Below are 24,778 nucleotides of genomic sequence, written 5' to 3'. Positions count from 1 at the left end.
GTACGCGTTGTGATGAGGGCGTCACGTAAGCTTTCGTCGTGGCGGGGCAGTGGGCTGCCAAAGTATCGTGTACCTCGCTCGCAATCTGTCGCTTGGGTGTTGGAGGTGGAAGGATCAAATACACAACACGCAAACGGGATAGACTGCTCTTGCTTAAGGTGCGTACACGCAAGCCCGGGGTACGTCCAGGCCGCTATCGCTCTGGTACTGCAGTGTGTGATCGCCGCGGGATTGGTTCACTCTCCCCACGTGTGGCTGATCTGATAACAGCGCATTGCGTACATTTGAAAAAGCACCCATCAACACAGATTAATAATGCGAAAAGTAAACAGTTTTTATCATGTCGTGTGCAACAACTCATTACATCGTTTCCCAGATTCGCCGACGCTATGTGCAATCCTACGCCAGAGTCAAGCTATAAAGATGCGGGTATCTAGCAATGCTAAAATCATCCTGCGCTACAAATGCCATGTGAAATCACTCTCCATACGGCCGTTATATGTCATGGACCTTGATCCATCCAACTAAATATCAAGCATGCAGTTTGGCCATGCCGTTAACCCTGTGGGTATTGTCGATGCCACTTTGCAAAGCAAGTAGAGTCGCGCTGGCATCCAATCGTCGCTTCAACGCCGCCGCTGTTCGCTCCTGTCCCCGACTGCCGATGCCTTCCTCAACCCATCGGATCTTGTTGATCATGAAGCTGAGACCCTCATGAGCCTTGCTCTTCCTGCTCGAGATGCCATACTCGACGGAACCGGTGTACTCCTGGAGTTGCGGCAGGATGAGTATCTCAATCTGCAAGTCCATATCGGCGGGTGGTGTTACTGGCGCCGCTGGCACCTTTGTTAGAACGTCAGCGGCATCGGCTGGGTCGTTCGGCGCAGTGATGCGTGGATCGAGCATGGTCACATCGACAGTATCATCCCATTCACCACGGATCCATCCAGAATGGATCGCAGCAGCAATAGGATCTGAATCGTCGCGGTACACGCGCGCACCCCACAGATGCCTCTCCAACACGACATGCTGGCGTTGTCGTGGCTTCAGGTAGTATCGCGGTACTCTGATAGTGAACGTACAATTGATGGGGTTGACGTCGAAGCGAGGCAGTCGTTGCGGTTTCGAGGCGTATCCAAACTGGTCATCTAACGATGAGTTGGGCTTGGGTAGCTCTGTCTTTGCATCGTACAGCTGCGATCCAAGATGTTTGCGAGGACGTTTCGCAGCTTCGTCAAGAACAGGCTGTACATCGTGGACTTTGGTCAGGACCTTTGTTACTTGCTGCATCGGCTGATGGTTAGGTCGAGGGGCATGGTGGTGGTGATGATGGTGATGTGGGTTTCCTCCAATGTGATGGTGGTGGTGAACTGACTGGCCAGGGCCAGCTTGTGGCAGACTGGGGTGCCGCCCGTTGATCGTAGTTGAGGTTGGCTGAATTGACGTATCTTCGTCGGGCTTGTGTTGGTGGTGGTGATGATGGTGGTGACTATGCTGTTAGTACGCATCTGAAATGGCACCGAGGGAACTCACTGATGATGATGATGCTTGTTCCGTTTGGTCCCACGCGCGCCAGGTGTTCCTCTACCATCAATATTCTCGATATCGAAGATTCCTTCCTCATCCTTGACTCGCTTCGGCTTCCTTCCTTGCTGAGAACCGATCCTTCTCATCATTTCGCCGTTGTCCGATTCAAATGAGCCCTGGCCGTTCTGTGGCATGGGACTTCCCCGCGAGGGGGTTGTCGATCCCAGCCCGCTGCCGAGACCGGAGAACATGCGCCCGAATTCGCTCTTGATGCCAGGATCCTTGCCAACGGACAAGGGCTGCATTGAGGCCCCTTGAACAGCCTGTGGAAGCGGAGACGCTCTGCCCGTTCGTCTGCTCGCCTCCAAACCAAAGCCAATGTGTGATTTCGAGTGTTGCATGGCCTCACCCATCCTGGAAGGCTGGTCGTAAAGCGATCTTCCGCTGGAGGATAAAGAGCGTGCGAGTGGCTCGGTCCTCTGTCGCTCTAGGGAGTTGGGGTCGGAGGTAGGAGGAGCGTGGTACTGCTCGACTACGCGATGGCCCAACTGATCTACACTGCGTCGCAACATCTCCTCTGAACTTTGGGCGCCATATCGGGGAGCGCCCAGCATGGATGGGGGGTAAGGGCCATAGGTGCGATGCATCGGCGGAGGTTCCTCTGCGCGACTGTCATGAGGAGGTTCACGGACAGTACCGGTGGGCGCTGATTGCCGCCACAGACTGCGTGGGGGTTCCGATGAGCCAGAGATATTGCGCTGCGCCTGAGGTGGACTGAAGCCAGACTGCGACACAGGGTGAACAGTCACGGGTCGATCCCTCTCCGAGGCATTGTGGTTTGTGCCTGCTAAGAGTTCCGCGGCATTGGGCCTTGCATGATGCGACTCCCCCAGTGTGCGTCGCCGCTCCTCGTTTGGCCCGTATGCGCTGCGCCGGCCTGGAAATCCGTCGTACGAAGATCTGCCCTCTTGTTCGGTGTTTGCTAGAGGGCCCATCGGTTGGCTATTCGGTCGGGGTGGGACATTCCCGGCGGGCTGTCGACCTGTATCCTGCGCATAGGGGCGGTGGCCGGCAAAGTTCATGGGCTTGTAGGGTTGTGTCGTTGGTGGCAGCGACTGGCGGCCCGGATCAGGCGAGCCATGGTTGCTGTAGGACTGTCTGGGTGAGCCGACCGAGAACGCATGGCCTTCAGATGGCCGCGAGGTATTGCTGCCGTACATGTTGCGTTCTGGGGTGGGTTGACGGCGAAACAGAGGAAAATCCGACCGTGAGCCAACAGGCAGGCCACGTCGAGGCGAAGGTGGCTGCATGCTGTGGCCGTTGGGTACTTGAGTGTTGGTGGGAGGCGAGGGCTGTGATTGCGCTGTTTGGTTGAGCGCACCTGTGTCACCGCCGCCGCCGCCGCCGCCGATAAGAGATGAGATGGACATGCTGCTTCCCGGTCGCAACGCCTGACCTAGGCCAGGAAGCTCTCTGTTGGCGCCAAAGTTGGACGTGTATTGCGAACGCTGCGGCTGGGATGCATGCAGATGCTGCTGTGTGGGGGACGATGGAGGAGGCATTTGGGGCCGCGCGAAGGATGGTGGAGGTGGAGGTTCGTGAGACGGGCCTGGAGGAGAGTTAGTTTGGGACAAAGCTTGACCATTGCTTTTGGAAGCGGGGCTGTACCATAGGGGTTCGGCGAGCTGGCGGCGTTCAGCGACGAGGCACGCGCAGCATCGAAGCTATAGGGCGCCGGGGCTGGAGGATTGTTGGAAGTAGTCATTTGCGGTGGAGGATTCGTCTGGGAGTGATGAGTCTCGTAGTGAATCGGTCGCGCTAAAGACATGGATCAGCACAAGCTCGGACGGCGAGTCGCGACTTTTCGAAAGAGGTTTAGAGGCCCGCGGATCGTGCATTAGCTAGGAGCCACATCTGCGGAGTGCGCCATAGAATTCGCCAGACCCATGCCATCTCCACCGACAAATGGCGCGCACCGTTGAGCAACCCAGATGTTGGTGTGGCTCGGGATGGCATGGCGACACTAGTAAGGAAAGACTGCCTGCATTTGCCTGCGTTGATATGACGGCGACAGGCGGTGAAGTGCTTTTTCGCAATTGACGTGTCATGCAGACATCCATGCAGGCAATGCCTTCCCACTACCGTCTCTCTTGCCTGTTCCTCGAGCACCAGACAGCCACGCGAGCGGTGCCACAGACTTGAGACATAGAGGTCAAAATGCAGCCTGGGTGACTTGGGCACCTTTTGTGACTGGTAAGAGGTACAAAAAATTGCACAGATGTCTCCAGGCTACACAGACCCTCCGCCCTCAGTGCGTAATGCGCAGATGTGCTCTTCAAGACATTTGTGGAAATGGCAGCGCGTACCTGTATTTGACCAGCCACCCTGCCCTTGTCCTTCATTCTGGCCTTGCGGCGCATTATTACCAGCCGGTAGTCCTTGACTACTGCGTCGAACGTGTTGTGGCCCCGAAGGAAAGAATGGGTCGCGCCGGGGCATCGAGTACGGGTCGGCGGCATAGGGAGCGTGGAGTGGCTGTTGAGATTGTGGTTGTGACGCTGGAGGGCGGCCTGGGTAGGCTTGCGTTGTCTGCGGATGGTAGTTCATAGGGCGATCTGGTGGACGTTGGTACGGCGGCGGGCGGTCCATAGTCGGCTTGGGCTCATCGGAGAGGTGGTGAGGATGAAAGTGTCGCAGGTACGGGATAGCAGTATATGCTCCCGCTCGCTAGCGTAGTGTGAGGAGTACAATGGTCGCCGTCTTGGTCGTCGTCGTGTGGAGGGGTGCGGCTCAGAGCAAGCAGCAGTATTGCGGAAGAAAAGAGGCCTCGAGCATGCGAGGAAACGAGAAGGCGCAATGGGACCAAGCGTCACGATCCCTGTAGGTTTCTAGCGCAGCCCCGCATGCAGCGACGAAAGCGCGAGCCCGACTAGAGGGCAGGCACTGGCGATGTGATAGGGCTGCTTCGCACAAAGCGCCTACACCACGCCCACAAGGCCACAGGACGTTTGCTCGACTCAAAGCCCTCGGGCGCATGATGATGCGTATATCAGAGAGCCCCTGGCAATAGTTCGTCGTAGCCCCGCCCAGACTGCCCGCTCTGCGCACAAAAAGAAACACCCATGCTCGTCGGAACATGCGACGCCCGTTCCCATGCAGCCTGTTCCTGAATCGTTCCTCCCAGTTGACCGCCTCGCGCCAAGCCCGATCGGCAGGTGCACCCATCCATGTCCGAGTCCAGCCCAGCCATCAACACCGACACAGCCAGCAGCTGCCCCTCGTCGTCTGAGCCGCGCCACACGTGCCCGTAGCCATCACCTCCAAACCTGCGATATGTGAAGCAACACCAACCTCTGCATCCTATGCCGCTCCTCCCCATGCCTGGCTCTCCCGCTTCTTCCTGGGCCGTATACCGTGCGCGCCTCAAGGCTATCTTCCATGGCGCCGACCCACGTGTGTGCGCCGCCTTTTGGTTGTTCGGTATGCATGCACCTGAACCTTCAAAGAGGGGCACCAACACTATCCTGTCCAACGCGACTAACACGCCTAGGCCTCATAAACAACGTGCTCTACGTAATCATCCTCTCAGCCGCCCTCGACCTCGTCGGCCCAAATGTCCCCAAAGGCGTCGTGCTCCTCGCCGATGTCATTCCCTCGTTTCTGGCCAAACTGTGCGCCCCGTACTTCATCCACAAGATCCCCTACAATGTGCGCATCGTCATATTCGTCGGGCTCTCCGTATGCGGCATGCTCATCATCGCCCTCACGCCTCCACTGCAGGACTCGGGTACAATCGCCATCAAGATGTGCGGAGTGATGCTTGCCAGTCTGAGCAGTGGAGCTGGTGAACTGAGCTTCCTTGGCCTGACACATTACTACGGCCACTTCGCTCTGGCTTCCTGGGGCTCAGGCACGGGAGGCGCCGGCTTGATCGGCGCCGGAGCCTATGCCATTGCGACCAACACGCTCGGCATCACCCCTCGTACAAGTCTACTCGTCTTCTCCTTCTTGCCGCAAATCATGGTGCTGAGTTTCTTCATCATCCTTCCACTCGGTCCACTGCGCGCTGGCATCCAAAAACAAGGCGACTATGAAGCCATCGATGACCACGGGGACGATGACGAAGAGGAAGTAGGCCAGGCGCAGGAACAAGACGACCTGTTGTCCTCATCCATGCACTCGGCTTCAGGGCGCAGTTTCCCCTCTGTCAGTAACAACGGTGCTAACAGTGCGCTAAGTAGCTTCCGCGCAAACCTCAACCGCGCGCGGGGCCTGTTCTTCCCATAGTAAGCATGTTACTAAGACCTGAAACGCTCCAGACTAATCCATCACAGCATGCTGCCCCTCCTTCTAGTCTACATTGCCGAGTACACCATCAACCAAGGCGTCGCACCAACTCTGCTTTTCCCTCTCGAATCCTCTCCTTTCGACGAATACCGCTCCTTCTACAGCACATACGGCGCCATTTACCAGGTCGGTGTCTTCATCTCGCGCTCCTCCACACCCTTCATACGCATACACCACCTCTACGTCCCGTCATTTCTTCAAGTCGCCAATCTCATTGTCCTCACGCTGCACGCCATGTTCAATTTCATCCCGAGCTATTACATCGTTTGCGTAATCATCTTTTGGGAAGGTCTCCTAGGTGGGCTGGTCTATGTCAGCACCTTTGCCGAGATTACGGATAACGTGCCGAAAGAGGATAGGGAATTCAGCCTGGGCGCGACTAGTGTGAGTGATTCTGGAGGTATCTGTATCGCTGGTTTCTTAGGCATGGCTGTTGAGGTGAGTCTGTGTCGTTGGCAAGTAAATCATGGCAGAAATTACTGCAAGCTGCAGTGAAATCCATCTACGTCAACTTTACATCCTATGACTCCAGCTGTCGCGCCTCACCCTTAAAAACACTCTCGATCTCGTTGGAGGGCTACGATACGTGAGCAATAATGACATAAAGTCAGAAACAGGACCACAGTTTAACTCCAGCTATCTATAGTATATACTCGTCTTGAACTTTTCCTCTCAAAAGCATACACACCTCACCACGAATTTCTTCTCACTACGAATTTCTACTCACCACGAATTTCTACTCATCACACAACAGTCCTAACCTACTACACCATGTCGATGCAGTTCACGACAGACCCGGCTGAGACCCGGGGAGTCTTCTCAACCCTCTCTTGCGCTACGTCCGACACAGCATGCGATACGGACTACGAGCATCACGACTGGGGGCCAGGGCAACAAGTCAAAGTTCTACCACAATACCACATCGCCACCATACTGGTAAAATGGCAACCCGATAGAGACTTCATCGCCGCTTATCCCGCACAAATCGTAAAATGCCCTCCCAATCGTCACACTATGGTTGAGCTTTGCTAACGCATACTCACTAGATCGGAATCAAGGTCATAGATGAGGGTGTCGAAATCAATCCAATTGTCAACAGCTGGGTTGACGTAGCGAGTTTGCGCCTCGAAGTGAGAGAGAGGTCGGGCAAGGAAGCTAGGGATAAGTTACTGGTGAATCCTTGGGAGAAGGAGTGGAATGATATGTGTGGGTGTGAGGGGAGTGATGATTGTTTGCGTATCGATGACGGGGATGAGGATGTGAGGGTGGGTTTGGAAATCATCATGGAAGATGCAGACAGCCTTGTCAGGGGCACTGTCTGCGATGAAGAAGATGATGATGGCGACTCTGTCATGGAAGTTGACGAGAAGGTAAGCGCCGAGCCTTGTGTTGGCATGGACTATGTTTGGCAGGTTTAGGTCGGTCATCAGAGGGAGGCTAGACATCAGTCTTCACACACGCACATTCGAATTCGAATTCGAATTGTATCCTCCGAAGTGTTTCATCGCTGTATCCATATTTCTGTCATTCTGGCTTTGGCGATCCCATGCGCGATCAAGTGATGACGTTCGCCTGATTTTCCACTCCTTAGCGACATCGTGATACACGTCACGAGCTGATCCACTTTTCCTCACCATAACCATGGTCCATCCGCCTCGTCTGTCTACACGTGAGCCTATGAGTGAACTACAGTTAGCAATACCGCAGTAGGGAGTCATGTTAGAGACACGTATAGTAGATATGTGGCATGTGTTTCTCTCTATCTCTCAACTATTCTTTCCGGCGCCCATCTTCCATGCCGTCTCATACTCATACCCTTGGCTACACCACAACGAACAAACTATACCTTCAACCAGTGTCTCTTCGCATCACCACTATCAACATGCCCGCGCAACGACCGCGCATGCCAAAAACCTGGCACATCGCCACGTTAGCACCGGGTTTCGATAGCACTCGCCTCTGCTTTCCGATTCTTGTTGTAAGTTACCCCCTCTTACTCACAGAAATCTTGAAAACGAGCGAAAGAGTATCTGACAAGTACGAACAGGCCACCAACGACACCAGCAGCAAAACCCGCATTTCCTCCCAAAGCGAACTAGACACCCTGCTCAAAACACACTATGGGGATGCTGCGTCCGATATACAAACTACAACATCTTCATCACCACAACGAAACGACAGCGTAGTAGACCTATCCACTCCAAACGACAAATCCCCATCAAATCCCTTCACGGACGACTACCTCACTCCCTTGTCCTCCCACTTCATCGACGGGGAGCTCGTATGCACAGGCGGTCTCGCGGTCGAACATGCAGAATCCTCAGATTCTTCCGATTCTTCAGACTCTCCAGACTACGCCAAATGGCTCAAAAGGGAAGAGACTGAAGTAGTATATGGAGGCGATGGGCGTTCTTTTACTGTGAAACTGGGTGCGAGGAAGTGGAGGAAGAGAAATCGGGTGAAGAAGGCTGTGTCGAGGCTGAGGAGGGGGTTGCTGTTTTTGGCTGCTATCCGATAGCTTTTTCCTGTTGGTTGGTTTTCGTGTTTGAGTTATGCAGTACTATACCCAATCGAATTATATCTTTTGTTGAAGAATGACTGGCGCAGACAATAAAGTCCCTGGTTGTGAGTGCCTCGTTGCTGTCTTCCCAAGTGGCTAAACCAAGCTGTGGTGGTGAACCATAGTTCAGATATCCTCAACCACGTATCGCCGGATTCGAGACAAACATTCACTGCGAACATCGTATATGAGCCATGACGGACCCTGCATACTTTCTCATCATTCCCAAAGCATACCGTTTACCGCACGATCGACCAAGCACACTACAATGTCGTCAACCACGGCTACAATGTCGCCAACTACGACTACAACGTCAGCATCCACCCCAAAGGAGTTTCCTTATCAACGAACACTCGACATCCGCGAGATCGAAGAGACACCCATTTCTCTTATGAAATTCCCACTGACGATTGTAAGTACGCTATAACCTTGTACATATCGTTTAAACCCTTCAAAAGTAGTACTTGAGGTTGCAATAACTTGTGAAGCATACTGACTTCTCCGCAGATCGAACCAAACTACGAAGTCCCCGGAAAGGACACCACTGAAGAGGTACATACCCTAGAACGCCTCAACGAGCTATTGAGAAAGTATTATGTCTTCAGGGCCAAAACTTGGTATGCGAAGCGTGGGTGGGTTTTCCGCGCACAGCTGCCATCGCAGTGTCCATGGACGGTGGAACCGGATATGCCAATGGCAAGCGACAAATGGTTGGTTCCGAAGCCATACGATGCTGCTGCGTGGGCTGCGGCCAATGGAGATGAGCCTTGCGTGCTACCGAGCATACGCGTGGCTTATCCAGGACTCTTCGACGACTCGAAGAGAGTTGATTACTGCAACCCGGAAAACGAAGTATGAACAGGACAACATTTCAGTGAGCGTCTTGGGTTTCGCGTGGTAGGTAGGAGCACAGTGCCAATGTGATAGCGTATTGTAGCGCTGTAGGTAGCTGGCATTCGTCGGTTCTGGACAGGTTGAGACGGTATCTCGCGAGCTAGCGGGGCATGCTCATTGCTACACATGTTAGAGGAACACGAGGGCGGTAGTTGACTGTCTTTTGTAAATCATCAGCTGCTCCAATGCATTTCTGGATAAATCCAAACTCAAGTCATCAGTCGGTCATGGCGCGTGGCCAGGTGGTAGACGGTAGTAAATTGCTCTTTTCCAAGACTCATCTAGAATACACATGCCTACCCCTCACATCCATCGCCATGCGCACTCGCTCTATATTTACAAAGTATCCTTGAGGAGCTTGTTCATCTTGGCCATCTTTGCGGCGACGGACTTGTCGATGGTGCGGTCGGCGATCTCGACGATGAGTCCACCGCGGATCTCGGGGTTAACCTTGGGGACAACCTTGAGGGTCTGGCCGTTGGCGACGTATTGCGAGTTCTTAATGGCGTTCTCGAGGCGGCTGATGGTCTTGTTGTCGAGGGGCTGCACGTTGTCAGTTGTTGGGTCCCTGCAATTTCCTCCTCTATTCTTGGGGTCTATCCTTCCGTCCTTTCGCAGAATCAACGTACCGCAGCGCTGGTGACGGTCAGCTCGACCTCACCACGGTGCGCACCCATGAGCACACCGAACTTCTCTACGACACCCTGTAGTACGCCCAATCGGTTGTTCTCAGCGAGTGTGCCGAGGAAGTTCTTGACAATGCCGTCCTTGTCGGCGCCGCCAATGTGCTTCTGGAGCTCCTGGACAATCTGCTGCTTGTCCGAGACGGAGAGCGAGGGGGCGTGGAGGATCTGGGTAAGCTTGGGGTCCTTCTGGAAAACACCCTGGAGCGCCTGGAGAGACTTCGCGGTGGGGTCGAGGGCGTTGGTCTTGGAGGCCGCGGTGTACTGCCACAATTGTTAGCCAAGCTCTTGTTCCCCAGCCATTGGCCCGTTTTCCATCCTCATATCATCGCCAGTATGCCAATTGGAGTCGTGGGAATCGTACCAGAGCGCTCGCGTAGGTTCCGTCGACGCCAAAGAGGGCAACCGGGGGCTTGTTGGCAGAGCCAGTCGGGGCGGCGGCGGCAGCGTAGCTTCGGGTGGCAGCGTAGCGGGCGGCCATTGGGGCGCGGGGCGCACCCGCCCGGAAAGCGGTGCTGAAGGCACGAGCTGCAGACATGGTGGGTAGAGGGGAGATGGATTGCGGGATGGGGCAGCGTTCGGAGCGCGGGTGCAGTTGAGGATGCTGCGATGAGGTTTCTGAGCCCGGCTCGGCACTCGCTGAGACTAGCACCGATTGGGTCGCGGGACCTGAAATGTCACCCAACCACTGCGCGACTCCATCAATATCTTCATCCACTCTTCGGGACCTGCATTGCTTTATTTGAATACATACTTGTCGCTTTTGCTGCTGAGTTGTGTTGCGCAGCTCAAGAGGCTACCTAGAGAGGGTAGCGGTCGACGTAGTTGACGTCCCACCTTCAAGGAGCGTCTTGGAACTTAGAAGAGCCAAAAGCATGTAGACTTTAGGCGGGACGCATTTATTAACGATTTCCTGGAAGTACAGAATTGGCTGAGGTGAAGGCTTTTGCAGCGAAAGAGATGCGCAGCAGGCGATCCTTCTCTGGAAGTTCTTCTTACCCCTCAACACTCTTGCTATTGTGGTGATGTAGTCTAGCGACCAACTCAACCCATCGCAACAAGATCTCTGGTGTCATGCATGGTCTGATCACTTCCTGTTTTCAGTATGCTTGCGACCTGTACATGAGCCCACGTATTAGTGGTCGACTAGAAAAAGAGTAGCGGTCTTTTATCATTGTTCACCTTCACCTCATCATAGCTTTCCTATTGTGAACTCTGCGTCACCATGATTGCGGAGACACCCCGCCTAGAGTCTGCTGTAGTTATATATCACCTTTACATATCCTCCCTCGGTCAATCTATCAACAGCTTGCCTGCCTTACTGCTCAATCAACCATCGTATATCAACTCTACTCATACCCATCGCAATCCACATTCAACATGGGACCTCCAGTTGAGCGACCACAGACGCCTCCGCTATCGTACCTTATGACACCACCTTCGACCGGCGGTATGGCTAAACGCGTTCGTTTTAGCAACGACGAGGGCAGTGCCTCAACCGCAGGCAACTTCGACCTCCCTTCTCCAGTTCCAGCAGACTCGTACACTGCCAAATCCACAGCTCTCGAGAAGCATGACCCATTCGCCTCTCTTGCTCTCGCTATTGACGTCCCCGTAACCAACAAGGAACCGTTCCCATTCATGAACCTCCCCATCTCCATCCGCAACATCATCTACTCGCACCTCCTGGTCGTCCCCGGCTTGATTTGCGTCCGCCAAAAGCACACCGTATTCCACGACGAGAAGAAAGCCTTCCTCCACGCCGAGCGCCGCGAGTTCCTCCCTGGCATTGCATACGCGCTCGTTCACCTCCATGTCGACGGACACAAAACCCGCTTCTCGCTCGTCGGCCGCACAAACATCAACATCCTCCGCGCGAACAAGGAGATCTTTGCCGAGGCCAAAGCCGTACTGTACAGAAAGAACATGTTTGAGATCGTTAGGCCGACGAACGAACTCTGCCCGCCACCTGACTACAGTGTAAGGCTGTTTCCTACTGGATGTCAGCGTCTTGTTACAAAGCTCAATATCAAGATCCGTTCTTTCTACGATCTACACTGGTTGCTGCGTGGCGGATACAACGTCATGAAAAGCTACTACCGCGGTCTTGTCTCCCTCACTCTCGTTCTGGAGATGGACTCGATTAGCAAAGGCTTCGGAAAGACGTGGACTAGGAATGGTACTGAAGAGAAATGGGCAGACTACGTTCAGCGCCTGCGGGAAGAGATGGCGAAAGAGCTGTTCAAGAAGATGAAGGTCAAGGGTACAGACACAAAGACTGTTCCGATCTGGATGAACTTGCGCGTCCTGTTCTCGGGCGAGGCATACGATGGCAGCGTTTGTGCTGTTAGAGATCTGAGTGATGAGCAGCGAGCCAAGCAGGACGAGACTAGGCAAAGCTTCATTGAGGCATGGGAGTTGTTCAAGAAGGCTGGGAAGTAGGTTTGTGGCAGTTACGGTTGAGAGGACAAGACTTGCATCTGTATCGTCGCCTAGTATCACATACGGATGTTGTGTACTAGTACGCCATCTTGAAGATCCTTTTTGGACTTGCCGAGATCTCAAATGGGTTCGAAGGACATCTTGAGCATAGCGGCGTGGAACATCAGGCCATCGCGCATATACCGTCACATAGTACTTCGAGGTGATTTACGAAGTATATAGATTAATAGCATTACGCATTATACCGATATCCACCAAAAAGCCCGGCTCCACCCAAATGCAGATTGTAGTCCTCTCAGTGCATGCCCAAGTCGTTATATATCCCTATATCCCATCCATAGTACCAAGCGCCGCGCTATATGATAATGCATCAAATCGTTACCACCCAATTTTTTCTCCAAGTCCTGCGGCGGCCGAGCTCCTCACAGTAGCAGCGTAAGCCATCCCGCCGCACCAATAACCAAACTCTCAATCCATTTGTCCAAACCGCCCGTATGTGTAGAGAGTCCGACTCCCTTGCTTGTCTCGCCTATTCCGCTCGCAATCAAGTCTCCAGCGTCGCGACTCCTCGTTGTAGAAGCGGAGTCTGAACGTGTCGTGCTGGCGCTGTTGCTCTTTGGAAGTTTCGGAATGGTGCTGGTCTGCCCTTTGATGACCAAGGCCGTGCCTTGTTCGTCTAGAGAATAGGTAGTTCCGTCGATTTCTATAGAGGAACCGGGTGCGAGGGTTGTTCCATCGTTCAGAACGTACTCAGTTGTTCCGTCTCGGACAGTGTGTGCATACGTCACGCCATTGATGGTCAAGGCTGGTGCGGCTGTGATCTCAGCACCAGCAGCTAAAGTGGACGTGACGCCGTTGACGACGATGACAGAACCGGATGCGCCCGTGGGCATGGAGTATGTGGTCCCAGAGATCGTGAGGACGCCACCTGGTGTGAGGGTTTGATCGGGAGCGAGGACGTAGGCTGTCGTGCCGCTGACGACTTGCGCAGTAACGGATCTTCCGCCGTCCAGAGTAATGGCTGATTGTCCGGCGTTCAACATCGATGTTTGTCCGTTGATGACGAGGGTTGATCCATGACCCTCTGCCGGCATGCTGTAGGTCGTGCCATCGACGACAAGCGTGCTTCCTGCACTAATCGTCTGACCAGGCGCTACAACGAAGACTGTTGACCCTCCCACAACGGTTGCTGAGACGGCTTGACTGCCGACCGTCAAAGTGGGGGCTCCGGTAAGCGCCGGAAGGTTTGCGATAGTTTGTGTGGCACCATTGACGATAGCCATGCCGTCCGGTGCCATGCTGACGGTATTCCCATTGATAGTAATTGGAGGGCCGCCCGGCTTCAACGTCTCGGATCCGAGAACATACTCTCCATTCGAGTTTGGTGTGACGGTCCCCCCACCCACAATGAGCAGAGGTAAACCTTGCGTCGTTGCCGGATTGAGAGCAACCGTGCTGCCATCTACAACGATCCTTGTTCCTCCACCGTTTGTAGGTATGACTACAGGCACGCCGTTGATGGTCTTCGTTTGCCCCTGTGTAATTGTTACGGTTCCAATAATGATTACTGGGGGAATCTGATCGTGATTATCGTCGTTCGGTCTATCGGGGTTGGTCTGAGTCGGTCTGGGAGTGTTGACGGGTAGGACCACTCCCCCAATCGTCACACTCTTGGTCGAGGTCGCGTCTGGAATGCTCGGTGAAGTCTTCCCACCACCCTGGGTCGGCTTGGCCGTATTATCAGCCGGTCTATCAGGCTGGCCCGGTGACGGAGAGTTGTTGTCATGCCCATCGTCGTCGTTGTGATTTGTGGGAGTAGGATCTGCAACTTTGGCTGAGACCGTAGGGTCCACGGCATCTTTCACAGATGTGTCTTCACATCTTAAGCAACCTCGGACCGTGACGTGAACGGAGGTGGACTCAAAGCTGGTCGCAAGATACGTGCCTGTCAAGGGCGACAGGAAGACAGGAACCGATGGTAAAGCTGGTGCAGCCGGTGCGGCGGTCCCAGAGGGCATCGGACGTAAGTTCGACTGTGGCGGTCTACTGTAGCTACACGTAGCGATATCCGCGCCGTGAAATTGTCTCTGGATATCTGTGTCATTTTTTAGATACTCAATAAGCTTGGATGGTAAAGGCACGGGCTCATCCCTTCCTGGGCTTGGAGGAAGTTTTCCAGTGTGGGTTGCGATGAAGTAACTCCAGTCTGCGGATGCCGTTCTTGCAGGGGCCCAACTCGTTAAGGGTGTGACTTTCGGCGAGCACTCTGCTGCTGTCATGTTATACTGAGGCAAGAACACCTCTCGGTATTTCTCTACTCCACCAGAGAGCCGGTTGTAGATCACGTAAGTTGGACCTGCATCAAGGTGAAAGAATACACCTGGCGTTGGCTGTATGGTGAATGTTGGTGTCGAGCGCGTGATTATCTGACCCTCATCCAGGGTAAGGGTCTTGGTCTGATTGACAGTCCGCTCCTCGGTGACCACAGTGTCGATAGTGTTATTGTGCAAGTAAGTCGCATACTCTGTGACAATCGTTTCGGTCACCACTATACTGGTCCATGGGTTGTAAAACTCCCCAGGATTGTAAGACGTGGTAATGGGGCCATACGCTGCAATGATACATCCGGTACACACGTCGGTAGGTATTGGGGAGTTGCTATCGACTGACGTGATGTTCGGGAATGGCGGCGATTGTCCGTAGGCAGTAGATGTGACGACTGCGGGTATCATTGGTGAAACCAAGGTACTACTGCTATTCGTATAGATCGGAGCCAGTGGAGAGGTAGGTATATCTGGAGGAGGAACAAGAGAAAATGGTGTGGGTGTGTCCCAGGGGTGCACCTCATGAACCCAATCTAGACTGGTGACTGGGGAAAGAGATGAAATCGCTTGCGGCGCAGTCGAATCATGTGATAGACTGTCACTCGAAAGTGTTGTGGCCGAGAATTCCTTGCCTAGAACCATTAGTACGAATGCCTTCAATTCCAACACGGCTACATACCATCTGGGGTATGTCAGATACATGATTATGATGGGGAATATGACGTACCTCTCTTGTTGTGCCCGTTGGCGTCTGAGCCAGCCGCAACCAGTGCAGGCCCGACGAGACTGATAAATCTCCGCATCCTGCTATGAGCCTTTCACACCAAGCGAGTGACAGTGTGAAGGTCAAGCAAGAAGTTGTGGACGAAAGAGAGTATGTATCGCAAAAGCGAAAACAGCCAGTTTCTGCCCTAAACTGTTCGAATTCGAACCATTCGATGGAGGCTATTCGGACGCATGATCAGGTTGCGATCCATGCACGGCCCTAGTGATAGCTACGCTTAGCGGAAACACGAGGCACATACCGTTGACGCGTATGACTGCCAGGGCATCGTTGAACCCTCGTCTGCCATGCTGATCAGTTGGATTTGCATGCTCTAGTAAGTCCGCCTAGAACCAAGCTTAATGCTGACACGACCTGCAAATAACTGTCTCCAAAAGCAACTGTGGCAGTCTACGACTTAGCTATCAGTAGCGCCATATGCAAGGCTTGTCTCGATTTCCTGGTGTCAATCGGCATACCCTATATCACCTAGGAGATCTGCCCCGCAAGAACGATCCAGCCTTGAACCGATCTCCTGGAGGTTGGAGCGACGAACTACTGGGTTTGCCCTTTAGGGCCAAGTGAAGAGATTGCTGGGCTACGTCTCAGGTTCTCGGCGAGAACAACACGACCATGTCAGGCGAGATAGTGCGAATATGTGACATGTCAGCGTGCCTTAGCCGATGCGACATGCGACATGCGACATGCGACCACACTGGCTGAGAGGTCGCCGTTAGCTTTTGGCATGCATAGGTCGAGCGCCATCAGAGAAAACATGGAATAGCATGACGAAGGCGCTTGAGGCGTGGCCGCTTGGGCCGAGATGGCATCGAAAGGAGGCTGAGAGGATCAGCGGGAAGTCGTCCCAAGGCTCCGTCATTGGGCGGGGCGATGACTAACGGCGCGCTACCCCTTAGCAGGCCAACGGATGCGCCTCTTCCATGATACCCTCGTATTCAGCTCGACTGACCTTCGAGACTAGCCGAACTTCCCTGTTGCTGTTACCGAATCAGGCTGCACTGCCATGCCAATCTAATAATTAGAGTGTGGGCGATCGTCACGCAGCGCCCGCACATGTCGAAGTGGGTTCTTGGAGCAAAACGCCCATGAACCGCTCTGGCCTTGAAAGCTTCCGATGGCCCTGGAACCGCATTCCCGGTAGCTGAGCTGACTCGAGCCGGTATACCAAGTCCTCCGAAAGACAACCCCGTTATGTGTTGCACGCTTCGCACCCTCTAAGTCGACGACCGATCGCCGCCAGGTCCATGTAGGGACATCTCACAACCCTCACTACCATTCGCTCGCTACACCATGCGCCTCACACCGCGCGCTACCGAGGCCCCGGAGCCGTATGTTGTGCCACCTTCGAATAAGTTCGACGGTGCCGATGGAAGCTGGAGTACTTTCAAGATAAGCGTTGGAACTCCAGGACAAGACTTTCGTATACTGCCGAGCACAAAGGGAGGTGTCACATACGTCATTGCGCCTGAAGGTTGTTTGGATGGAGTCGACCCAACAGATTGCCCACAACTCCGAGGAATAGAGGTTTTCCAAAGCGCGCAAAGCACCGGCTTCCAGGTCGACGCGTCGACAACATGGTCGGCGATAGGGCAATACGATGTCGATTTGGAGGATGCGCTCAACTACACAGGGAGAGGATTGTTTGGCCTGGATACTGTCACTCTGGGAGCAGCCGCAGACAGTAGCTCTTCTGTGTCGCTAACGCGCCAGGTCGTCGCTGCCGTTGCCGACCCGGACTACTACCTGGGAGTTCTGGGCCTTGGTCAGGCAAAATCCAGCTTCAACAGTGGGAGCCAGCCAGTCGACTCGTTCCTTTACCTGCTGCGCGAAAGCAAAAAGATACCCAGCTTCGCATATGCGTATACGGCAGGCGCGAAATACAGGTTGAAATCTGTGTTCGGTAGTCTGATATTGGGTGGCTACGATGCGACACGGTTCGAGACCGGCGCGAACGACTTCTCCTTCACCTTCTCACAAGACCCTTCGCGGCTCCTGACTGTTGGGGTGGACTCGATCATGGCTACAAACACGCTGCAGGGCACCTACTCCCTGACCTCTGGAGCACACTTCTCTGTCATCGATTCTACTGTCCCACATCTGTGGCTACCCGCAGACGTGTGTGCTGAGTTCGAGACAGCCTTTGGCCTGACCTATGATCCTCAAACAGACTTGTACCTTGTCAACGACACGATCCACGAAGAACTCCTATCGAAGAACCCGACCGTCACGTTCAAACTCGTCGACTCCCTTGAAGATACGACCACAAACTACACCAATATAGAGCTGCCGTATGCGGCATTTGACCTCCAAGCCTCGTACCCGTACTACACAAACGCAACGAATTACTTTCCAATCCGCCGTGCCGCGAACGATACACAATATGCACTGGGCAGGACGCTTTTACAGGAGGCATATCTCATAGTAGACTATCAGCGCGCAAACTTTACGGTCGCGCAGGCAGTCTTTCCTGATCCTCTACCGGCGTCAGACGTCATTACGATCAGATCTCCGAGCGATTCTGCTGCCACGCCAACTTCGTCTTCGTCTTCGGGTCTCGGCGTAGGTGCCATTGTCGGCATAGTAATCGCTGCAATCGCTGCTCTCGCCCTGGTCGCACTTGGCATATTCTTCTTCCGAAAGCGTCGCGGCAAGCAGCAAAAAGAGCAACGGTACGAACTCGCAAGCAAGCACATATCGGAAGTTGGTTCAGGAACCGACATTCTCGCCGGCAGCCAGCCACACAAAGCTGCGGGCCCACAGGAACTCCACGGGACACCGTTGACTGAGCTCGCTTCTCCTGTCAACGAGCAGTTCGTCGGCCATGCATATCCGCAGGATCAGAAGACGGTCATCAGCATGGCGGACGAACCACAAGAGCTGCACGGCGAGTCAATGATGCCAGTCACACCTAGGTGGCGAGAAGTACAGCTGCCGCAATACCCTGGCCCACGTGAAGCGGATGCCGAGAGTAGCACAGGGCGCAGTGTGAGCGGCATGGCTAGCGACGACGGATACGCGACAGGCGAGTTTGGAGTGCGCTCTGGCGTATCACCAATGACACCCCAGTTCCCGCATCATAAAAATTAATGGCCAGCATTGAATCCTGGGCGGCAGTCATACTAAGGCGTTTGGATTTGGCGTACATCTAGAGATACCACTCGTGGATTGGGAATGGGCGGGATTTTGGTTATGAGCACACGAAACCGAATATAATAATAATCATTCACAAAGAGGCATACAACTCAGCCACCGGTAGCGTCGCATGCGCGGACCACGACGCCCGAAGTCCTTCATCAAACGATATTCTTGCACTATGGTGACCGGAGAAGCTACTACAATATCTTGGGATGCACAAGCAACTTGATGCTGGCTTTTGCAGACAAAGAGGATCTGCCAAGAACTACCCGGGTGATCGGCTCGTAGGGCTGATGGGGACGCATTATCGTGACCAGGGTAGCAACACGAAGTTGGAACTGTGGGCTACTGGCATCATGACCTCCATCTGGGAAGTGGAGACGTCGATTATGATGAGTTTGATGTATGTGGTTCCCAACTCTGTGCGTGCTTCGTTTTTTCAGGCAAGGACCTTTGTGGAAGTCTAACCACTGGAGTATCGCAATTATAATCTTGTAGATGTCCCCTGGCCCTTCCACGAACTAATTCTCGACAGTCGAATACGAGACGCAGGGACAACAATGCTAGAGCCATAATTACCACTTGCAGCTTCCCAGGGTTGTCCGCGACGCGTTCCGCTCGTGAGGCTGATGTCAGACACCACGTAGGCAGATGCAGTCCAAGCATAAGGAGAAGAACCACCAAATCCCAAGCCACTACAAGGCGTTCGCTGCATGACCTGGAAATGAACTGCATGGATCGCGCTTGACTAGATCCACCTCCAACAGGGCAGCTGGCAGCTCGACTATGTTGAAGCTATGACGTAGGTGACACGCATGGCTGAAGCTGCCATCACCCCTCATCCCCGCGCGCCTCCTCCAACCTAGACAACACACCAAACACCTAACTCCTGCCTCTGGTATTCCTCCACGTCAACAATACACACGTACCCCGATACCCAAACCCACAACCTAGAACAATCAGTTGAAAATGGACAAGATCAAGGAGAAGCTCCACCTTGGCAGCAGCAAGAACAAGACGGCTGAGGACGATGTCCGAGCTGGCAATGTCGGCACCATCGAGGGTAAGTCACGCCCCCGAGTTCTCGATGATCTATTATACACATATCCCTCGCGAATCACCAATCCAACATCGCGCCTTCCCAGACTTCTAAACCCTCAGCCTCACTCCAACCCACAACTAACACACTCCACCAGACAACCGCGACTCAATCGACTCTGAACTCGCCGCCATGCCCCCCTCAGAGCGCGTCGCCTACCTAAAAGAATTCGAAGACTCAGACAAGCACGACACGCCCAAGAAGGGCGGGCTCCTCGAAAAGCTCATCGCCCGAGGCAACAAGAAGACCGAAGACCAAATCGCCGCCGAGACCAAGGAGCGCGAGGCACGCGAAGCAGCCCACCGCGAGGCGACACATGCGTCTCTGGGCCCTGGCGCTGGAGCCAGCGCACACTCGGCTGCCGGACCCGGTGGATTGTAAGCGACACGAACGAACAAAGGGAGCATGATTGATGGATTGTGAGCGACCAGCATAAAGGTCCCGGGCGAGTATGATCGGCTTCGTGGACACACTTTCTGCCTGATATTCGATTGTGAAGAAGGCTTTCTTGGCGATGGACTGCGATTACATCTACATACACTTTTCGAGACATGATGACTTCAACGATATGGTTATGAGCTGAGTTGTGTTTTCAAGGCTTGTGCAGTGAATGACACTGCGTGATATGTATTCCGTCTTGCTTCCCTCGTTCGTCTCTGACTTCGTCTATGATGGCCAATGGCCACTTATGCGTGTTCCGTTACAGACCACTGATTCTTCCTCACTAACGTCCATGTCTGCGTCGAATCCACTGCTGTCGTATGGGCTGTTTGGAGGTACAATCACATCATCACCATCTGTGCTCAAACCACAGAATTTGTCCTATCAAAGTTTCCTGATGCATCAATACCACCCGTTGCCAATGTGTGCACAGCCTTCTTGCGGCGGTTCTCCTGAACCTCCCTATCATGTAACATCTGGCGAATATAGGCAGTTGGAGCTGGAGCAGGAGTCGGCGTGTGTTCGGGCTCGCTAGATCGTTGACAGTATGGAGCTGGGTACGAAGGTGATCTTGGGTCGAAATACCGCACACGTGAAGATTCGTACAGGCCGCGAGGTGGCTGTATGGGTGGTGGGTTAGGGTATGCGGAGGCACTTTGGCTGATGCCTTTCTCTTCATTCGGCGTGACAGACGTCTTCTCCTCCTCCTTCTTCTTCTCCTGCTCCTTCTTCTCTTCTACCTCTTTCCCCTTCCCATCACCATCTTGCTGACGCTGACATTGCTCCCACCGCTCGACAGCTAGATTCGCTCCAGCTAGCACACCTCGACCGATAATGCGGAGTTCGTTACGGTACAAATATACCGTTCCTGCCAGGACGAGCGCCTTAGCCCATCCACCCGTGAACCAGCTTGAGGAGGCGGGTTCAACATAGATGTTGCCTCTGACCCCTTTGTTCTTCAGCTCGATGTTCAGTGCTGAATTGCCCATCATAGTGCCGCGTGGGCGGAAGAAACTAGAATAGGAGATGTATGTTAATGAAGTTCTGATTGCTGGGTGAGGGGGCAAGGGAAATGTACACTTGGCCGTCTTCGTTCTCGATCTTAAGAGTGATACCCTCTTTGAGAGTCCCCGCTCTGATACTGTCCCTTACTGTCTTTTGCAGGTCCATCATATCGTTTCCATGCCGTAGTTTCTTGGTCTGGTCTTTCAGTTCTTGGATCGAAGCCGTCTTCCAATTCAATGTTTCGTAGAGGGAGCCCATTTTGAGTAGGGAAAGGATTTGCCTTGCTCCGAAATTTGTGAAAAAGTGGTAAAATGCGAAGACATTTAAAATTTTGAAGTGATGGAAGGGGAAGCAGAAGCGATCTTTCGTTGTGTCAAACATGGTACTTGTGGTCGTGCCGTGGGATTAGGTCTTTGGTTCTACCTATGGGGTGTCGCCTATAATGAATAACACAACAGATGGACGTAAATGAATATAGATAGATGAAATCACTATGGACCGTGGACCCTGTGTCCTAGAACCCTGACTTGCTCAAGTGACGAGCTGGTATACTACAAGTGCTCTCCAACATGCTCCCTTTTTCCTTCCAATATGTATGCCAAAGACCCATAGTCATGTACAAAAGGTTATAAAGGCCCTTAAGGGTAAGCGGCTGATAGAAAGCTGGGTAGTGAGAGGCGGAAGATCAGTGCTCTGCCCCAACTGTTGCGTTGTAGTTCAGCGTGCAGCTGGTGGTAATGGCTGCCATTTGTATGGCCAACTTCACACAGGAAGTCCCTGTTCATCAGGTGCTTCAGGCGCCCCGCTCACAGCCCCATATACCCGTATTGGCACATGAACCTCGAAGCTCTCAGCGGGCAGTCGTTGCGCCGCTGCTAGTATGACGCCTCGGTCGTCGCTGGATATCTCCTCCAAGAGATCATCCCACGACGTCTCCTCTCCGTCCTCATACGTTAGTCGCGGAGTGATGAACTCAATTCTGAGTTTCCACTCGAGACTGACGCCGCTGGTAATAAACTCCGGTGTTGCATTCGGTGGTATAGTAGGCGAGAAGGCAAGCTTTTGCGCAAATAGCGCGTTTTCTGAAAAGGATGCGTGCACCTTCTTTGTGACACGATATATCGAAGCATTCGAGCGAAGCGCTATCGCCGGATCGACCTTCTCTGAAGTCTCCAGTGAAATCTGTATTGAGTAGCAGGGAATGCGTGAATCTGTAAAGTCAATTACGGCAGACATTGTTTCGCCTAACCGGTAAGAGGGTCGCGCCAACATGATGACCGCGACACGGCGGCCGCTGCGAGCGATCTCAAAGCGATTGGCGCTCTGATTGGCAGCGCCTGTCAAGTTGCTGCGCAAAATGGCTGTATCAATAGCCTCCTTCATGGTCTGAGGCCCTTCAGCAATCGTTGAGCGCCCAGGCATGGTGCCTGTAGGTGAAAGTAAACCCATGCTAGAATTGTGCCTAGGCCGATCGAGAAGATTGTCGACATACTCCAGAAAGTCGCTGAAAGTGTTCTCTTCCGTCTTGCCTGAAGAAGCGCCCTTCTTAGTCAGGGAAAGTTTCGCGCTTGACAAAGGGTCTATGCTGGCTGTTCGAGCTTGATCGCGCAATATGATGTACGGGGACATGAGGTCATGTCCGAGAATCTCGCCGCGGCCTGCAAAGGATTAGCATGTCAATACGTGTATACTCGGACCAAACATACTGTTCACGCTGCCAAAAACCCGAAACGGAACGTCCACATGCTTCACTTGCTGCTCTTTGGTCGATCCCGCGCGTTGTGTGCCAATGATGAGATTGTATGCTACCTTCATCGACCGCCCTTTGTGTGAAGGTGGCAGACCTCGGGGTATTGTAAAGCTGTACGTGTAGCTGCGGCTTTCTCCAGGCGCAAGCCTCAAATCGACGAACAAAATAGACTGGGGTGTAGTGATCAGCGGCACGGTCTTGGAGCTGGCAACGCCTCTCATCTCTCGGATACTGGAGGGCTCGGAAGCGCCCAGTAGTCCACCCAGCGACTCTCCTATGTTACCCCAACCGAGCGCGCCGAAGAGCCCACTTTCGCGCTTCGTCTTCTCTACACCCACTACACCACCTCCACCCTGGCCGCCTACTACTCCCTTCCTCTTTACCTCTTCAAAAGGTGCCTGATTGATCAAGGATCCGTCCAGCGTGAAGGAACCCATTATCTGCGCATAGCCCATCATTATCGACTCCGGAAGAGCCTGCCTATTGGGTGGTGCCAGATGGGACGATCGTCGATGATGCATCGGACGTTGTAGTAGACGCGCTGACGGATGAGCGGCATATTCAGAAGCCAGTGTCTCGTTGGAATTGTTGCTCATCGAGTAGAATTCTCCACTACTACGCGGGGTGTCATTCATGCTCGACCCAGATATTATCCGTGCAACAGGTGAAAGCACCTCGAGATTGTGGTTTCCAGATTGCCGTAGGTGATCATGCGGCGGTTGTGGCGAGTTGCGCCGTACATGTATGGGCTGCTTTGTCGGACTGCTACTGGGCTGGGTATGGGTGGCATCGCCGGGCGGAGGTGCGGCGGGGAACCTGAAGTTTTGGGAGAAGGAGTTGGACGGTTTTCGCCCTGTAGTAGGAAGGGCTGGGGTACTCGGGGTGGTCGTGACACCAGGCCGTCTCCTGTTCTGACGCGCAGGAAAGGCAAAGTCGTTGGTGTCGCGGGCTAGCGGAGATGACGCTTCGCCAGATAGTGGGGATGGATGAGTAGCTGACCTATGGCCTGGTGAAGCGACTGCTATCATGTCAGCCAATGTCGTGTATTGTATATGTCGTCCGTACTTGGATATGAGTTTGGCCTGCCAGGCACGACCTGCAGACTGGCTGATCTTCCGTGCCCTCTTGCTGGACGCCGGATGGGTATGCCTCTCTCGTGACTGGCTTCAGTTCCCGCATCTGCCCCTAAAGACACAATTGACACGGATCTTCCATGCTTGTGTGTTCCCGTGTTGTTGGCATGGATGATGCTCGGCGCAACAGACGATGGGCGGTCTCCAGCTGTCGACGGCGTGTGTAGTGATAATGCAGGGCGATGTCCGCGAAGCTGTGACGGCGGTAGCTGCGAGGCAAAGGACGAATTGCGGGATACCGAGGGGCGCGTCGACGAGTGGACGGGTGGTAGTTTGCGCTGTCTCTCCCCGCCTGTCGCAAAGCCGTTCTGCCTCCGGACCGGGGAGCGATCGCGTCCCTCAGGCAGGGCTACATTCTTGAAGGTAATGGTGCATTCTATGTCTTCGCCGGCGAACACGGTAGAGTCCTTCCATTGTACGAATACCCGGATGTTCGACGCGGACATGGTAGGGAGGCTGAGCGGCGCGGGCTGCGGGTTCGTAGGCAGCTCATCTGGTACAGCGGTCAATCGGCATGGCGACTGCTAGAAATTGACCCCCAAGACGACGGTGATAGCAACAAACTCCAGGTTGAGGGTTGGTGACGATGGTGGATCTCGACTGACAGCTGCGCCGTCATGACAGGGATGTCCACAGTCTAGGCGGCCTGTGCTT

The 24,778-nt window shown here is 53.8% G+C and overlaps 9 protein-coding genes across 9 annotated transcripts; 5 read left to right on the top strand and 4 right to left on the bottom strand.

Annotated features, from left to right (window-relative positions):
* Positions 1 to 331: 331 nt before the first annotated feature.
* Positions 332 to 4,571, bottom strand: BKA58DRAFT_385540 (histone deacetylation protein Rxt3-domain-containing protein). Its single transcript, XM_046170385.1, has 4 exons — positions 3,894 to 4,571; positions 3,196 to 3,345; positions 1,534 to 3,136; positions 332 to 1,489 (listed from the first exon to the last, which is right to left on the bottom strand). The coding sequence occupies exons 1-4, from the start codon at positions 4,174 to 4,176 to the stop codon at positions 532 to 534; spliced, it is 2,994 nt and encodes a 997-aa protein (XP_046025558.1). The 5' UTR covers positions 4,177 to 4,571; the 3' UTR covers positions 332 to 531.
* A 217-nt stretch (positions 4,572 to 4,788) lies between these two features.
* On the top strand, positions 4,789 to 6,507 carry BKA58DRAFT_181870 (batten's disease protein Cln3). Its single transcript, XM_046165405.1, has 3 exons — positions 4,789 to 5,007; positions 5,078 to 5,813; positions 5,862 to 6,507. The coding sequence occupies exons 1-3, from the start codon at positions 4,890 to 4,892 to the stop codon at positions 6,367 to 6,369; spliced, it is 1,362 nt and encodes a 453-aa protein (XP_046025557.1). The 5' UTR covers positions 4,789 to 4,889; the 3' UTR covers positions 6,370 to 6,507.
* Positions 6,508 to 7,488: 981 nt separating this feature from the next.
* BKA58DRAFT_385533 (uncharacterized protein) lies at positions 7,489 to 8,554 on the top strand. Its single transcript, XM_046170384.1, has one exon. The coding sequence runs from the start codon at positions 7,622 to 7,624 to the stop codon at positions 8,390 to 8,392; it is 771 nt and encodes a 256-aa protein (XP_046025556.1). The 5' UTR covers positions 7,489 to 7,621; the 3' UTR covers positions 8,393 to 8,554.
* A 935-nt stretch (positions 8,555 to 9,489) lies between these two features.
* On the bottom strand, positions 9,490 to 10,730 carry BKA58DRAFT_385528 (ATP synthase delta subunit-domain-containing protein). The gene is made up of 3 exons (XM_046170383.1): positions 10,376 to 10,730; positions 9,958 to 10,275; positions 9,490 to 9,871 (listed from the first exon to the last, which is right to left on the bottom strand). Exons 1-3 carry the CDS (start codon positions 10,547 to 10,549, stop codon positions 9,665 to 9,667), a joined length of 699 nt encoding a protein of 232 aa, XP_046025555.1. The 5' UTR covers positions 10,550 to 10,730; the 3' UTR covers positions 9,490 to 9,664.
* A 661-nt stretch (positions 10,731 to 11,391) lies between these two features.
* BKA58DRAFT_458255 (uncharacterized protein) lies at positions 11,392 to 12,453 on the top strand (the record flags this gene model as incomplete). The annotated part of the gene is made up of 1 exon (XM_046174661.1): positions 11,392 to 12,453. One exon carries the CDS (start codon positions 11,392 to 11,394, stop codon positions 12,451 to 12,453), a length of 1,062 nt encoding a protein of 353 aa, XP_046025554.1.
* A 4,163-nt stretch (positions 12,454 to 16,616) lies between these two features.
* BKA58DRAFT_181827 (aspartic peptidase domain-containing protein) lies at positions 16,617 to 18,866 on the top strand. The gene has a single exon (XM_046165402.1). It carries the CDS (start codon positions 16,852 to 16,854, stop codon positions 18,646 to 18,648), a length of 1,797 nt encoding a protein of 598 aa, XP_046025553.1. The 5' UTR covers positions 16,617 to 16,851; the 3' UTR covers positions 18,649 to 18,866.
* On the bottom strand, positions 18,867 to 19,548 carry BKA58DRAFT_181828 (uncharacterized protein). The gene has a single exon (XM_046165403.1). The coding sequence runs from the start codon at positions 19,429 to 19,431 to the stop codon at positions 19,084 to 19,086; it is 348 nt and encodes a 115-aa protein (XP_046025552.1). The 5' UTR covers positions 19,432 to 19,548; the 3' UTR covers positions 18,867 to 19,083.
* Positions 19,469 to 20,387, top strand: BKA58DRAFT_181835 (uncharacterized protein). Its single transcript, XM_046165404.1, has 2 exons — positions 19,469 to 19,759; positions 19,893 to 20,387. Exons 1-2 carry the CDS (start codon positions 19,666 to 19,668, stop codon positions 20,174 to 20,176), a joined length of 378 nt encoding a protein of 125 aa, XP_046025551.1. The 5' UTR covers positions 19,469 to 19,665; the 3' UTR covers positions 20,177 to 20,387.
* Positions 20,388 to 21,557: 1,170 nt separating this feature from the next.
* Positions 21,558 to 24,777, bottom strand: BKA58DRAFT_181569 (Rgp1-domain-containing protein). The gene is made up of 3 exons (XM_046165399.1): positions 24,057 to 24,777; positions 22,948 to 24,009; positions 21,558 to 22,899 (listed from the first exon to the last, which is right to left on the bottom strand). The coding sequence occupies exons 1-3, from the start codon at positions 24,568 to 24,570 to the stop codon at positions 22,004 to 22,006; spliced, it is 2,472 nt and encodes an 823-aa protein (XP_046025550.1). The 5' UTR covers positions 24,571 to 24,777; the 3' UTR covers positions 21,558 to 22,003.
* Between the last annotated feature and the right edge of the window lies 1 nt (position 24,778).

This window comes from Alternaria rosae (genome assembly GCF_020736505.1).
Source record: "Alternaria rosae strain MPI-PUGE-AT-0040 chromosome Unknown BKA58scaffold_5, whole genome shotgun sequence".
In the NCBI taxonomy this organism is placed as follows: Eukaryota; Fungi; Ascomycota; class Dothideomycetes; order Pleosporales; family Pleosporaceae; genus Alternaria; species Alternaria rosae.
This window is presented reverse-complemented; position numbering and strand designations above follow the sequence as displayed.